This window comes from Dipodomys spectabilis, unplaced genomic scaffold, assembly GCF_019054845.1.
Source record: "Dipodomys spectabilis isolate Male_0828 unplaced genomic scaffold, ASM1905484v1 ptg000002l, whole genome shotgun sequence".
In the NCBI taxonomy this organism is placed as follows: Eukaryota; Metazoa; Chordata; class Mammalia; order Rodentia; family Heteromyidae; genus Dipodomys; species Dipodomys spectabilis.
Window position 1 is genome coordinate 41,867,273 of NW_024870679.1, and position 12,885 is coordinate 41,880,157.

Below are 12,885 nucleotides of genomic sequence, written 5' to 3' on the forward strand. Positions count from 1 at the left end.
GGAGGGTAGGCTCTCCTTTCCATGAATCCTCCTTCTATTCCACCTCTAAACTATCAGGATTGGATATATAACACGCAGGTAATTTCCAGGCACAGTGAAGCATGGAGCTTCCTATGCTGGATAAGGCCATGGAAAAGTGAAAGTTAACTGCCTAGCAAGGCCATCAGGTAAAGGATTAGCTTGTCCCCAGCACAAGGCTAAGACAGACGTGCTTACTCAGCATGGTCCCTGGCGCCCTCTGCTGGACATACAGGTGCTGTGCAAACTGGTCATCCCTCCCTCCCCCTCCCCGCCTCTAACCTCCTAGGTCTCTGTTGTGGAGATGGTGTGGGAGATGAGAGTGAAAAAGTCTCTTCTCAGCAACCACAGGATTCTCACAGCTATAATAGCAGCTATGTGCTACTGAAGGCAAGAGCTTAGTACTCATCCTCGTTCTCCAGTGCCCACTTCCCCACTCTTAACTGTGTTGACAAATGTAACCCAAGGGATAATCTAATGGCAAAGCAACAACAAAGCAAGTTACTTGGGGATGGAGTGGAGCAGTGTAAGGTCTGAAGGCCTCAATATAATGCCCTTGGACTCCTTTACTCTATTTGAGGGACCAACATGAAGTCAAAAGTGGCTGAGGCTGTCTGGATGGGCATGAAAGAGTGCTTGGAATCATTGGGCTGTCCAGCTCACCTGCTTCCCTACAAGAGCTCAGCATTTGCACAGACCTAGAGCTCCTTCAGGACTACCCATTCCCAGCACCCCACCCATCTACAGTGCTGCCCACCCCCCTTCCCTCCCACCAGCATGGGGTCCTCACCTGGGCAGGGGTAGGGGGCCGGGCGGGGGAGCCAGTGCCGAGCTCAGGCTGCACGGTAGCGACGGTGGCCGTGGGCGTGAAGATGAGCTGAGGGGACAAAGGAACAGTGCCGCCTAGGCTCCTAGCTACCTGCACCAGGTTACCTGGCTGGGCCTGGAATCACAGGAAACGAGGCGCCTTTTACCTGCCCAATGTGGGCTCAGCCACAGGGCAGAACAGTTGAGCCAGGGAATAGACATAAGGGTGGCTAGGCAAGTGGAACAGGAGGCAAGAAAGGGTAGGAGGCCCGGGGATTGGGTGGAGTGTCAGGAGGCTTACAGCTCACTGACCCAAGCTGGGCAGTGGCAGGACACAGAGGTGGGGGAAAAAAGCTGCTCTGGGGCTCTGGACCTTCTATGAGGGGCTCATCCTACAGGAGTCTGTTTCCAACATACACTCAAGTCACTAATCTCCTAAATATGCTGGGGTCCTTGGGCCGATACTGGAAGATCATTTTCTAGTCCTGACCACTGGGCTGGGTTGGAACAAGACTTTCTCTCCAAAAGGATTAAATCAGAGGTGCTGGTGGCCACTTTCTGGCCAAATTTTGATTCAAGGCACCAAGAGGCTACAGTAGCAGAGGAGGCAAATGGCCCAGACTCTGCTGGCATCTTAGACTCCACATGAGTCTAGTTCTGCGTCCATGTGGATAGCACCTGTGCCTTCCCTACAGCTAATACACAGAGGCTTGTTCCTCTGTGCATGTGAATCCTCCTTTTGTGGGGCAGCAGACAGGCATGAGGACCCCACTGGGGGCACAGAGGGAGACATGGGATCAGTAAAGTGGAGGCAAGGTTGGGAAACAGAAGTCTGTTTTATGTTGTGTCCAGGAAGCATTCTCTGACAATGGATGTGTCTTAAATGATGAGCTCAGAGCTGGTAACAAAAGTGTGGGAACAAGATCAGAAAAGCTCCAAGCACCAAGTTCCAGCCACCAGAGCAAAGGAAGGGGCAGGACTGTACTCTTTTGAGATGGTGTGTTGAGCAGCAGAAGGAGAAGTCACCTCAGTGCATTACATATGATATTTGACTCTGGTTGGAGCCCACCTAGCCTCCTGGAGACTGCTGCTAATGTCCCAAGACATCTGAATATTAGATGCTTGTTAGGCTCCTAAGGTCTTCTGGATCCCTTAGGATCAGATACACAGTAGAGACTCAAGCACGCTGGTCGTAGCCTGTCTGTGACCAGTGTCTGTTCTGATCAAAGAAGCTTACCAGGATCTAGGAAGAAGGGGGCCCAGTGGGAATGGCAGTGGAAGCAGCAGCAAGCAGCGGGCTCTGAAGCTCTATCCCCAGAGGTGGCAGTGCACCTTTGGCCCCTGAGCTGGAGGTGGCTAGTCCTTCCATGGACCTTCAGGGAAAGTATCCAGGAGGAAAATCCCATTTCTGTGCAGTACCTGGTGTCTGTCTGCTCATTATCTTACAGTGTGAGTATATGAGAACTTTTGGGCACGGCTCAGGTACTGTCCTTAATTCTGAGAAATTGTTTCTTATGAGGAAACAATTCTGTTTCACTTTAGGAAGACAGGGAAGGGAAGCATGCTTGGTGGCTTTCTCAGTCTCAGATTAAAGCTCCATCCTTTTTTTTTTTTTTTTTTTTTTTGTCGGTCGTGGGGCTTGAACTCTGGGCCTGGGCGCTGTCCCTCAGCTCTTCAGCTCAAGGCGAGCGCTCTACCACTTGAGCTACAGCGCTACTTCCGGTTTTCTGGTGGTTTACTGGAGATAGGAGTCTCACGGTATCTCCTGCCCGGGCTGGCTTTGAACCACGATCCTCAGATCTCAGCCTCCTGAGTAGCTAGGATTACAGGCGTGAGCCACCAGCGCCCGGCACTCCATCCTTCTTGTAGTCCTGGAAATCATGTCATGCTCTCCCTCAGCCTTCCAGGCCCACCTTGTTTTATTCTCCCACTTGCAGTTTCTCCTGGCCCTCAGTCCTTCCTTCCTATCGCTAATATTGGTCTTCCACCTTATCTGCTTGTGTCCTCTAGTCCAGGAGTCACAGCCCAGATTGTGGGTACTCACCATCTGTGCCCTGAGATACATTTGTGCTTGGCTTGCAGTTAGAGCTGGAGAAGATGTGTTGCCCAAGAGCACAGCTTGTTGGGCAAGACCAGAGGCTGTGGCTGAGTTGACGCTCTGAGCCCGGTTGATGAGCTGAGCTGCTGCTGGAGAGGCTGCCAGATTGATCTGATACAGGAGAAATGAGTAAAAGGAAATGGGAGGCTCTTGGCGAATGGTGTCCTCATGCCTTTTTTTTTAAACCTTTGTAGCCCAGGCTGGTCTAGAACTCACTATGTAGCTCAGGCTATTCTTGCACTCCTGACCCTTCTGCTTTAGTCTAGATTACAGGTATGCACCACCATGACTGCTCCTCATCCATTTCTTGCCCTCACTGTCTTCTGTTCCTTGGTTTATGCAGTATCCTGGTTCTTGGGCCTAGGAGTTGCCTTGAGCACTGCCCCATCTCAAGCCTAGGTGCCAAACTGCAGGGAGGACCTGATGTTGAAAGACCCCAGCTAGCAAGAGCACCTTAACCTTGGAAAGATGACAGGGTGCTAATGTAAGGCTTAGAAAGAGATTCACATTGCTTTTTCCTGGCAAGAACAACATACTGCATACATGGTCCTGTATGGATAAGGATGCTCCACATTGGGGTCCAGGAAGTCAAAAGCTTCTTGGGAGGGGAGGCAGAGCTGTGGCCTTTGCCTGTCACTCACACCCAGTACTCACCGAAGATGACTGGACTGGAGCCTGTGCAGACACACTGCTGCCAGAAGTGCTCCCTTGTCTGTTGGCCACCAGGCTTGCCTGAAAAAGAACAAACTCTTATCATTAGTGTTGCAGCCTCCTCTGTCCTTAGTCATTTTTGAGTCCTTATCTTCCTGGAAGTATTGGACAGTGGTCAGGAAATCAGTTTTGAAGCCCAGACTTGCCTGCCTCCACATGGCCTTGAGCAAGGGCCCAGACTCCCTTCTTACAAGCAGAGATAATGATACCTACCCAGAAAGTTGCTGAGCAGATGAGCACCAACACCAAGCACTGTGACTGCTTGCCATCGCTACTGCCCAGCATTCCCCAGTTCTCCCCATCTCTCCACCTTACCCAATGGCCCATGGTACCATGCTGAGAGTTGTGCACACAGTCTGGCATATCCAGTCTGTCCCTCTCCCCTTGGAAAGCTTCTTAGCCTTAAAGAATTAGCTTTAATGTGACCCTAGAAGACAGTGATTCCCTGTCCACCGAGTGTAGGGCTGTCCTCCTTGTCCCTCAGTCATAGCAATTTGTTCTTTTTTCATAGGGCTTATCATAGACCTTTAAAAACATTGTCTATTTTAGTTCCTGTTTACTTGTGATCTTTCAAGGAGACAAGTGAATGAATGTATAAATTAATATGTTCTCATAGAACAGAGGTAAACTGGGCAGGTGGACAAGTGAGCTGGCATGCCTTTATTTGTGAGCATCTCCTTGGGGGTAGCTGTTCCTGCCCTACAGCATGGGATGTGGGCCAGCTGGTGAGGGCTACAGCTGCTCTAGCCACTCACTAGCAGTGTCATCTTGGAGTAATGGATGTGCTGACAAGCCATGCTTCTATGGAAGGAGCTCTGGTGGGAAGCCTGGGGGCAGGGCCTGCTTCCTGCCCTTCTGCTCACTTGTCCTGATTCCTTGAAAGGAGCCTCGGAGCCAGGGTCTTCCCATGGCTTACCTGCTGTACAGCTGCCAGGCTCTGGAGTTGTGCACTGCTAAGGTGCTGCTGCTGCAGGGCTGCTGTCTGTAACATGAGATGCTGCTGCTGGGCGGCATACATCTGCTGCAGGTACTGAGCTGCTGTGCTGGGCTGCCTGTGTAGGGCTTGCTGGATCACCTGAGAAGGACAACAGTGTATCTGGGCATCAAGTGGCTGCATAGCATGCCCCTGTGGTCATGCCTTGTTGACATCAGCTCACCAAATGGTTGGGAGAAAAACCCCACCATAACCCATCTCCCTCTCTCCAGGAGCAGAAGAGAGAGCTGTGTACAAGCTGCCTATGTTGTCTGTCTTACCTCTGCCTTTGGCTCCTCCCTGACATGTTTGCTTCTAATCAGTTGTCAGCACCCCACCATCCTGACCTACTCTCAGGGAGGCAGAGTTCCTAGGACAGGCTTGGGTAGCACCCCCACCTCCACTACCTCAAATGAGGACAAAGTTCAGAAGTCAGACTGAAGAAAGGAGCTGAGAAGAAGATCCAAGCCAGCCTGTTCCATATTCAGCAGAAGCCAGCCAAATTCAGACTCATGTGAAGGCAGCTGCCTCTCTAGAAGGTAGGGCTTCAAAAGGCGACTTGGTGCCACTCTCCAGGATCTGCCCAGAACTCCCAGAGAGTTCTTATCAGTCTCTCATGTTGTCTTTGTCTTGCTGCGTATGCCTGTGACCCCGGACTGGCACATTTTCCTTTGATTCCTTCTTTCTTTCCCTAGCCTTTTCTTTTCTTTGCTTCTTCTTTGCAGAGATTTTTTTTTCTCTCTCTCTCTCTTTCTCTCTCTCTCTCTTTAGCTTTATTGTTTTCAGAGGTGGACAACCTTCTTCCAGACAAGTGCCATTTGAATATAACATCACTTGAGCTATCAAAAATTATCAATATAGACAGATGGCTGCGGGCAGCTGACAAGAAGTGAACATGTCTGTCCTGTCATATATCAAATGATTTTTCAGGCCTTGTTTGGCCCATGGGCCAGATATTCCCCACCTCTAGTTGAACAGCAGTCTCTAGGAAATAATAAAAGGCTTTTGTTTTCAAATCCCCCATCAACCAGAATCAAAGGACAGTGAGTGCCTCCCATAGCCCTGAGACACCTGCTTTCTCATGAGGCTTAGAGACAGATCTTTCTTCTCCTGCCCTTTCTTCCCAGCTAATGTCCTATACTGGCCCTGGCCCTGGCCAGACTCCAGCCAACTTGTCTCTGGCCCAAGACTGCTCCTGGTCTTGGGCCCTGTCTCACAATTGAGCCTCTGGTCAAGATATCCCCAACTTAGTGTGATTTTTAGGCAGCTCCTGGTGAAAGCTCTGGGCTCAGACTTGGGTTTCTATGAAAGCAGGCTAAGGTTATAGATCTTCTGTAGTCCTAGTGTCTCCCAGTGCTTGTGTAAGTATCCCTCATTCTCACCCTTTCTGATCCTGTTTATATGAACTCTATTCTTTTTCACCATTGCTGCCTCACCTAAGCTTATTTTCCTTAGACTCTTGAAAGTGACATCCCCAGCAGCAGCAAGACTCTGTGACACCTCCTCATCAGGGGTGTCAATGAATGGAATCAAGCGGAGCCCCAGTGGTTCCACTAGAGTACAGAGGACAACGAGGGCAGAGTCCTCCAGCCCCCTTTGCCTGCAGTTTTGTGGGTAGTAGGAGCAAGCATGTTTCCTGCCAGATGCTGGCACCAAGCTAAAATATCCTGTGTGAAAGGGCCAAGGGAAGAAGCTGTGGGCAGGGCAAGGCAAGGTTGAGAGCAGGAAAAGTGGTTTGATTAAGTGTGACTATAACTGGGAGCAAAGACAGTATCTCAAGGTTGTCTTCATTAACTAGATTTTTCAGGCTTCACAATGTCTGCTGTGGCTTCTCCCTTATCCTCATATTTGGGCCGAGGGCCAATTCAGGATGAAGTCACTCTTCTAGTATATACAAACTACAAGGCAAAGTGACTTACAGTAAACATTTCTCAGTTGTGGCTTCTTATCTGCTCAAATGACCCAGAACCTCAACCAGATATTGTGAATCACAATAAACATTATCTACTTGAGGTTCCTGGAGTGTTTAGGTTCAATTTTTTTCTTTACCTGAATAGCCTCAGACAATTCTGAGGCTAACTGGAGATGATCAGAAGGCAAAATGCTACAGAGCTAGGTATTAAGCAAATGGAAGTGCACAATCCTGACTGCATTTTGGAACAGTATGGAATCACCCAGAAGGCATTTAGCATGACATTTAGCAAATCTTAGGGGAAAAGGAAAATGCTTCAAAGACAAAAGACCTTGAGCTTTATTTTTTGGCCCTCTATCTTTGAAAAAATTTAGACTTATTCCTTAGGCAGTTATTATTGAGATAATGAATTTGGGGTGCAGCAGAGCAGCAACCAGTCATTGGCTTTCTTTCCTGGCCTTTTGCATGTTCAAACATATGTTCTCTCAAAATAACATTCTTGGATTCACACCATCATGGAGAAAAGGAGCTTTTATTGTTTTTCGGTTATTTTTCTCCTGGTTATCTATGTATTTATTCTCTGTTCCTCCAACTTCCTTGAATGGACCCATCTTGCAGTATTTCCTCTCCTCTAACTATATGCACACATGCCACTGACCCATTCTCTCCTTAAGGGTCATTCCTCTAGACCATGCTAACACTTCCTCTTGGAACTCTGTGTAGGTGATAAAGCAATAAAGTTCTGCCTCAATTTGTACCTTACCTGCACAGTTTGCCGGTCAGGAATCCCACTGTACACAGAAATCTGGGGTCCAGTGGGGCGGCCACTGCTACCACTGCTGCTATTGCTACAGCCATTGTTACTGCCAGACCCACTGGCTCCACTAGTGACACTGGCACTGCTGGTCGTGTGCGGGACTGGCAGCTCATTCTCCATGGCCTACAGGGTGGCAGAGTCAGGGCACTCAGGTGGCAGGAGAGCAGATGGATGCTAGCAGGGAAGAGGGAGGAGAGAAATGTTTAGAGAATGCTTATTGGACAATGTACATCCATATCCTAGAGTTCTGCATCCATGAATTAAACAAGCCTTGAATGGAAATACAAGGAAAAAAATTTTGTCTGTATTGAATGTACATGTTTTTTTTTTTTTTGGTCATGGGGCTTGAACTTTGGGCTTGGGCGCTGTCCCTGTGCTCTTCAGCTCGAGGCAAGGGCTCTACTGCTTGAGCCACATCATCACTTCCATACATGGATGTTTTTTTGTTTGTGTCTAAAGAATACAGAGTTAACCAGGCACTGGTGGCTCACACCTGCAATCCTATTCAGGAGGCTGAGTTCTGAGGACCACAGTTAAAAGCCAAGCCTGGGCAGAAAAGTCCATGAGACTCTTATTAACCACCAGAAATCTGCGAGTGGCACTGTGGCTCAAAGTGGTAAAGTGGGGGCTGGGAAGGTGGCTCAGTGGTAGAGCGCTTGCCTTGCACGTATGAGTCCCTGGGTTCAATTCCTCAGCATCCCATAAGCAGAAAAAGCCAGAAGTGGTGCTGTGGCTCAAGTGGTAGAGCACTAGCTTTGAGCAAAAAAAGCTCAGGGACAGTGCTCCAGCCCAGAGTTCAAGCACCAGGACTGGCAAAAAAAAAAAAAAAATCTATCTATCTATCTATCTATCTATCTATCTATCTATCTATCTATCTATCTATATAAAGAGAGAGAGAGAGAGTAGCAACCACTTACATAGAATTTGCATTGCAGTGGGTAGTATAACTAACCTAGAGATGATTTAAAATATATTGAGTATGTGTAGGTCATATAGAAGTACCATACTATTTTATATAAGGGATTTGATCTTAAATAGTGGTGTCTGGGGGGAGTTCTGGAATCAATGTCCTGCAGATACCAAGGCATGACTATATTTGTATGCACCAGCTTTCTAAACAGCCTTCATGGGATCACTTGCAGACTAAGGCTTGGACACACATTTGCCATGAAGGCCAGCTTGGGTTTACCAAGAGAGATTTGAAATCAGGTCTGCCTGATTTTAAAGCCTATGACCTGCTCCTTCTGCTAGAGAGACAAAAAGTAGTGAAGGAAGCATAAGTAGGGGATACCCTGAAATTAACCACGGAAAGGAGCTGTGGCTAAAGTGATAGAGTGCTTGCCTAGCAAAAGTAAGGTTCTAAATTCAATCCTTAGTACTATAATACAATAAAAAAAATAAAGAAATAAAATATCTCTTGTTTTTCCTGTGCAAAAACTGAGGCCCAGCTAGGCAACACTGGCTCACATCTGTAATCCTAACTATTCAGGAAGGTGAAATCTGAGGATCATGGTTGAGTCCAATCTGGGAAGAAAAGACCAAGAGACTCTGTCCCCAATTAATCAACAACATGAAGGATTAGAGGAGTGGCTCAAGTGGTAGAGTGCCAGCTATGAGTGGAAAAAGCAGAGTAAGAGCTTGAGGCCCTGAAGTTCAAGTCCTAGGACTAGTAAAAACAAATAGCAAGCCCAGTTTGGGAGTGATTTAGTCATGGTGACATGGCTCTCTTTTGACTCTTTTCCAGTACCATGGAGGCATCCCTAGAAAGCCTTCAGCTTCAGAGAGTGGGATCTTGTCTGGAAAACCAAATGCCAGTTACCAGATCTTGTTGGGCTTTTAGTGGAAGTAAAGTTGAGTCTGGAACTGACTTAAATATGGAAGAGTTGATCACTTATAGTAGCTTCTGAACTTCTTCCATAGGGAACTTCAGGGAAGTTTTTGGTTTTCCCCACTTCTACTTCCTCCTATCTCAAAGCTGAGACTGGTGGGAAGTAAAGGAGGCTACCTGGAGTCTCGGGGACAGCTACCGAGGTGTCAGTGGACCCTCCTCATATCTTGCCTGCTGGCATACCACATTATCAACTCTGAATTTTTTTTTTTTTTTTGTCTTTTTGTCAGTCATGGGGCTTGAACTCTGGGCCTGGGTGTTGTCCCTGAGCTCTTCAGCTCAAGACAAGCCCTACTACTTGAGCCACAGCACCACTTCCATTTTTGTGGGGGGGGGAGGGTCCGGTCGTGGGGCCTGAATGCTGGGCCTGGGCGCTGTCCCTTAGCTCTTCAGTTCAAGGCTAGCGCTCTACCACTTGAGCCACAGCACCACTTCCAGCTTTTTTTTTCTTCTGCTTATGTGGTACTGAGGAATTGAACCCAGGGCCTCATGTATGCAAGGCAAGTGCTCTACCACTGAGCCACCTTCCCAGCCCCCATTTTTTTTTTCTGGTGGTTTATTGGAGATAAGAGACTCATGGACTTTGCTGCCTGGGCTGGCTTTGAACCATGATCTCAGCTTCCTGAGTAGCTAGGATTACAGGTGTGAGCCACCAGCACCCTGCTAGGAACTCTGAATTCTTAACCTTGCACTTTACCTGCCTCTTCAATTCCCTTTTGCTTTCTTCTTGTATGCTTCCTTCTCTTCCTTCTAAGGAGCACCTCATTTTTTCTCCAAGGCCACCCATTCCCACTGCACACTCCTACTGTGAACCATAGCCAGCCAATAATGGCCAACAGCCAGAACTAGAAGTCTGGTTTTCTCTGGGGTCCAACTCACTGTGTGGTTTTGTATGAGGCCAGGCTTTGCCTGACTGTGATTTCTATTTCAGCCAGTTTTCCCCTCCCAACCACAAGGGACCACTTTGACTGATGTGCTGACTGTAACTGGCTTGGAGAGTGATTATATTACCGGTCTCTGCTGCCCACAGGCCTAAGATCAGCAGCTGGAGAAATGCTGATGCTCTGTCCTTGCAGGAGCCGCCAAGTCTAGAAAACACTAGGCCTTTGTCCCCAGGGTCAGGGAAATCCATTTGCTGTGGATTACAGCTGTGACAGAGTTCCAGGCAAGCAAGGGTAATGATACTGAAAACAGAGTTCTCCAAACCTACCCTATAGCCCTGGGGTAAGTCAGAGTGAGGGTTTTCTAATGGAATCAGGGCCTAACAGGAAATGAGAGGTCTAGTCAGCCCTACAATGGCTTCTGCGGATATTAGGCCATCCTGGACTTGTGTATAGAGTTTGAAAACACAGGATGAAGGGGTTGCTTTTTGGCTGCCTTTCTCTCTGAGATAGAAGGTGGTTAGAGAAGACGGTTTAACTCCCTGGACCAACGGAGCATCAGTGAAGACCTCTTCTCACCATAGGTTACTGTCTGAGTGAGTACTTGTTCACATTAGTTAAACTATCTCAGGACAGCAGTTGGGTAGCAGTAGCAGTCGGAGGAGATAGACATACCAGTACAGGCTAAATGTACTCAGATTCAACCTTCTCAAAATATCCCATTCCCTATCCCTCTACTGCTTAAGTGTTTCTAGAAACTGGAGTAAATAAACAAAGGTCAACAAAGACACAGGTGAAAGATGTGTAGTTAGAGCAGATCATATAAGTCCTAGCAATCACAGGAGGAAGATTTCATTACAAAGCACCACAACATAAAATCCATAGAATAGTTTTCTGAAACAATATTGCTTTCTTCATAACTTACAAAAAGCAGGTTATATCAAGTACTTATATTCCAAGCTGATGCTTGTTTGTTGAAGAATATGGGAAAGAAACAGAAGGATTTGAGGCATGAGGGTGTTTGTCTTGACTCATGCATCAGTGTGTTATTCTATGGCAGAATGATACACATTTTGAATCTCCTATAGACTCTCTTCCAATTCTAATGTGGCTTTGTGAAAGGCCATGTGAAGAGACAGAGATATTCGGGGGGAAGATAGCTGTGTGAAGACACAGGCAAAGATTACAGCTCTACCACCACACCAAAGACCCTCAGAGCCACGAGAAGATAGCAGCAGTTAGGGAAGAATTTCAGGAGGGGCTCAGCCCAGTTTGACACCTTGGTTTCAAAGTTCAAGTTTCCAAAGCAGTGAGACAACGTATGTCTGTTGTTCTAAATCACCTAGTGTGTGGTACTTGGTTATGGCAGCTCTAGGATATACTAAATTATACTGCTGACTACTAAATCTCACTAGCTTAAAAAGGGCAAATGAAACTAGAAAGCAAAAGTGTAAATATATAAAACACAGCCTTGTTAACATAACAGCTTAGCATGCTTCTAGGCAGGGGCCCTCAAAATGGGGTCTTCTGGAAACTCTTCAAAAATGCCCATTTTCAGATTCCACTTCAGACCAAATGAAGCAGAAATTCTGAAATGGGGTTCGGTGACCTTTGTCTTTACCAGACACATGGGGAATTCCAATGCACATGAAGTCTGAAAGCTTTTGCTAGAAGAGGGATGTTATCAACCCCATGGGAGATCAAGAACAGCAGTCACATGTAAGACAGTTATTATAAAGTTTCTGAAAAGAGGAGACTAGACGTCAGGGAGGGACAAGTACCAGAATTTCTTCCTTGTTGACAACCCCAAATACCTGCATGTGGCAAGGAGGGGTACGGGCAGTTCTCAGACCCCCATCATGTACTATGGTGCCTACGTGCATGAGGCCTAGCATCAGTCATACTAGGCATCATGCCTATTCCCTGACCCTTCCCTCTGCCTAGGCCCCTTTCGGTGTCCCTTTCCCATCTCCCTGGCCAGAGCCTGCTCATCCTGTGCCCTTCAGTCATATCTACTTTCCCAGAATTTTCCTTTCTGTACTCCAGCCTGGATTTAGTGCCTTCTTGTTTTTTATATTGCAGCAGGACAGCTGATTGTCCTCACTAGGCAGTAACAACTATTTTCAGACCACTAAATAGATATTTATCCCTAACATAGTGCCTGGCCAGCAACAGCTTGGCCCTCCACCCCTTGCAAGTACCCATTTTCTGTTGCCCATTTTGTTGGGTTTTGAGTTTGTCTTTCTAAGGAATTACATTATTTGAGTTCTCTCTAGAGTCTCTCATTTCAGTTAATACATTTGAAACCACATGCAAACCACCCAACCTGTTTACTTATAGAATTATAGGCAAATTTTAGCTACCTTTGTTTCTCTGGGTCTGACTTAACTCATCTATTACAATTTTTTCTATTTCCTTATGAATGGTACAATATCATTCTTTCTAATGGATGAGTAAAACCCCATTGTGTATATATACCACATTTTCTTGATCCATTCTTCCATTGAGAGGCATCTGGGCTGATTACAGATCTTGGCTATGGTTACAGTAATGCCACTAGAACAACCATGTACACTGAAACTCTTAATAGAGAGTTGATATTCAAGTTTGTGAGTCCAGATTTCTATGTTCAGTGTATAGGACCAGCACATATAAATTTAGAAAAAAGGTGAGAGAAAAAATGAAAGCAGTGATAAAGTGATAGGTAATGGGTAATAGGTACTTGGTTACTGTGAATGACACATGCTGGAGTTCCTGGCTAGGTAGCTTGGGTTCTAGAC

The 12,885-nt window shown here is 46.9% G+C and overlaps 1 protein-coding gene across 3 annotated transcripts in view; it reads right to left on the reverse strand.

Moving 5' to 3' along the window:
- The window catches only part of Phc2 (polyhomeotic homolog 2), a 96,415-nt gene that overhangs the window by 44,038 nt on the left and 39,492 nt on the right, over positions 1-12,885 (reverse strand). For 2 of the 3 annotated variants that reach the window (XM_042677758.1, XM_042677743.1), the window contains exons 2-6: positions 7,283-7,510; positions 4,551-4,709; positions 3,578-3,655; positions 2,870-3,034; positions 809-961 (exon numbers count right to left, since the gene is read on the reverse strand). In XM_042677758.1, coding sequence (XP_042533692.1) covers positions 809-961; positions 2,870-3,034; positions 3,578-3,655; positions 4,551-4,709; positions 7,283-7,456 — 729 coding nt within the window. In that variant the 5' untranslated portion in view covers positions 7,457-7,510. The remainder of the gene's footprint in view (positions 1-808; positions 962-2,869; positions 3,035-3,577; positions 3,656-4,550; positions 4,710-7,282; positions 7,511-12,885) is intronic. The other variant, XM_042677751.1, reaches the window with a different exon arrangement.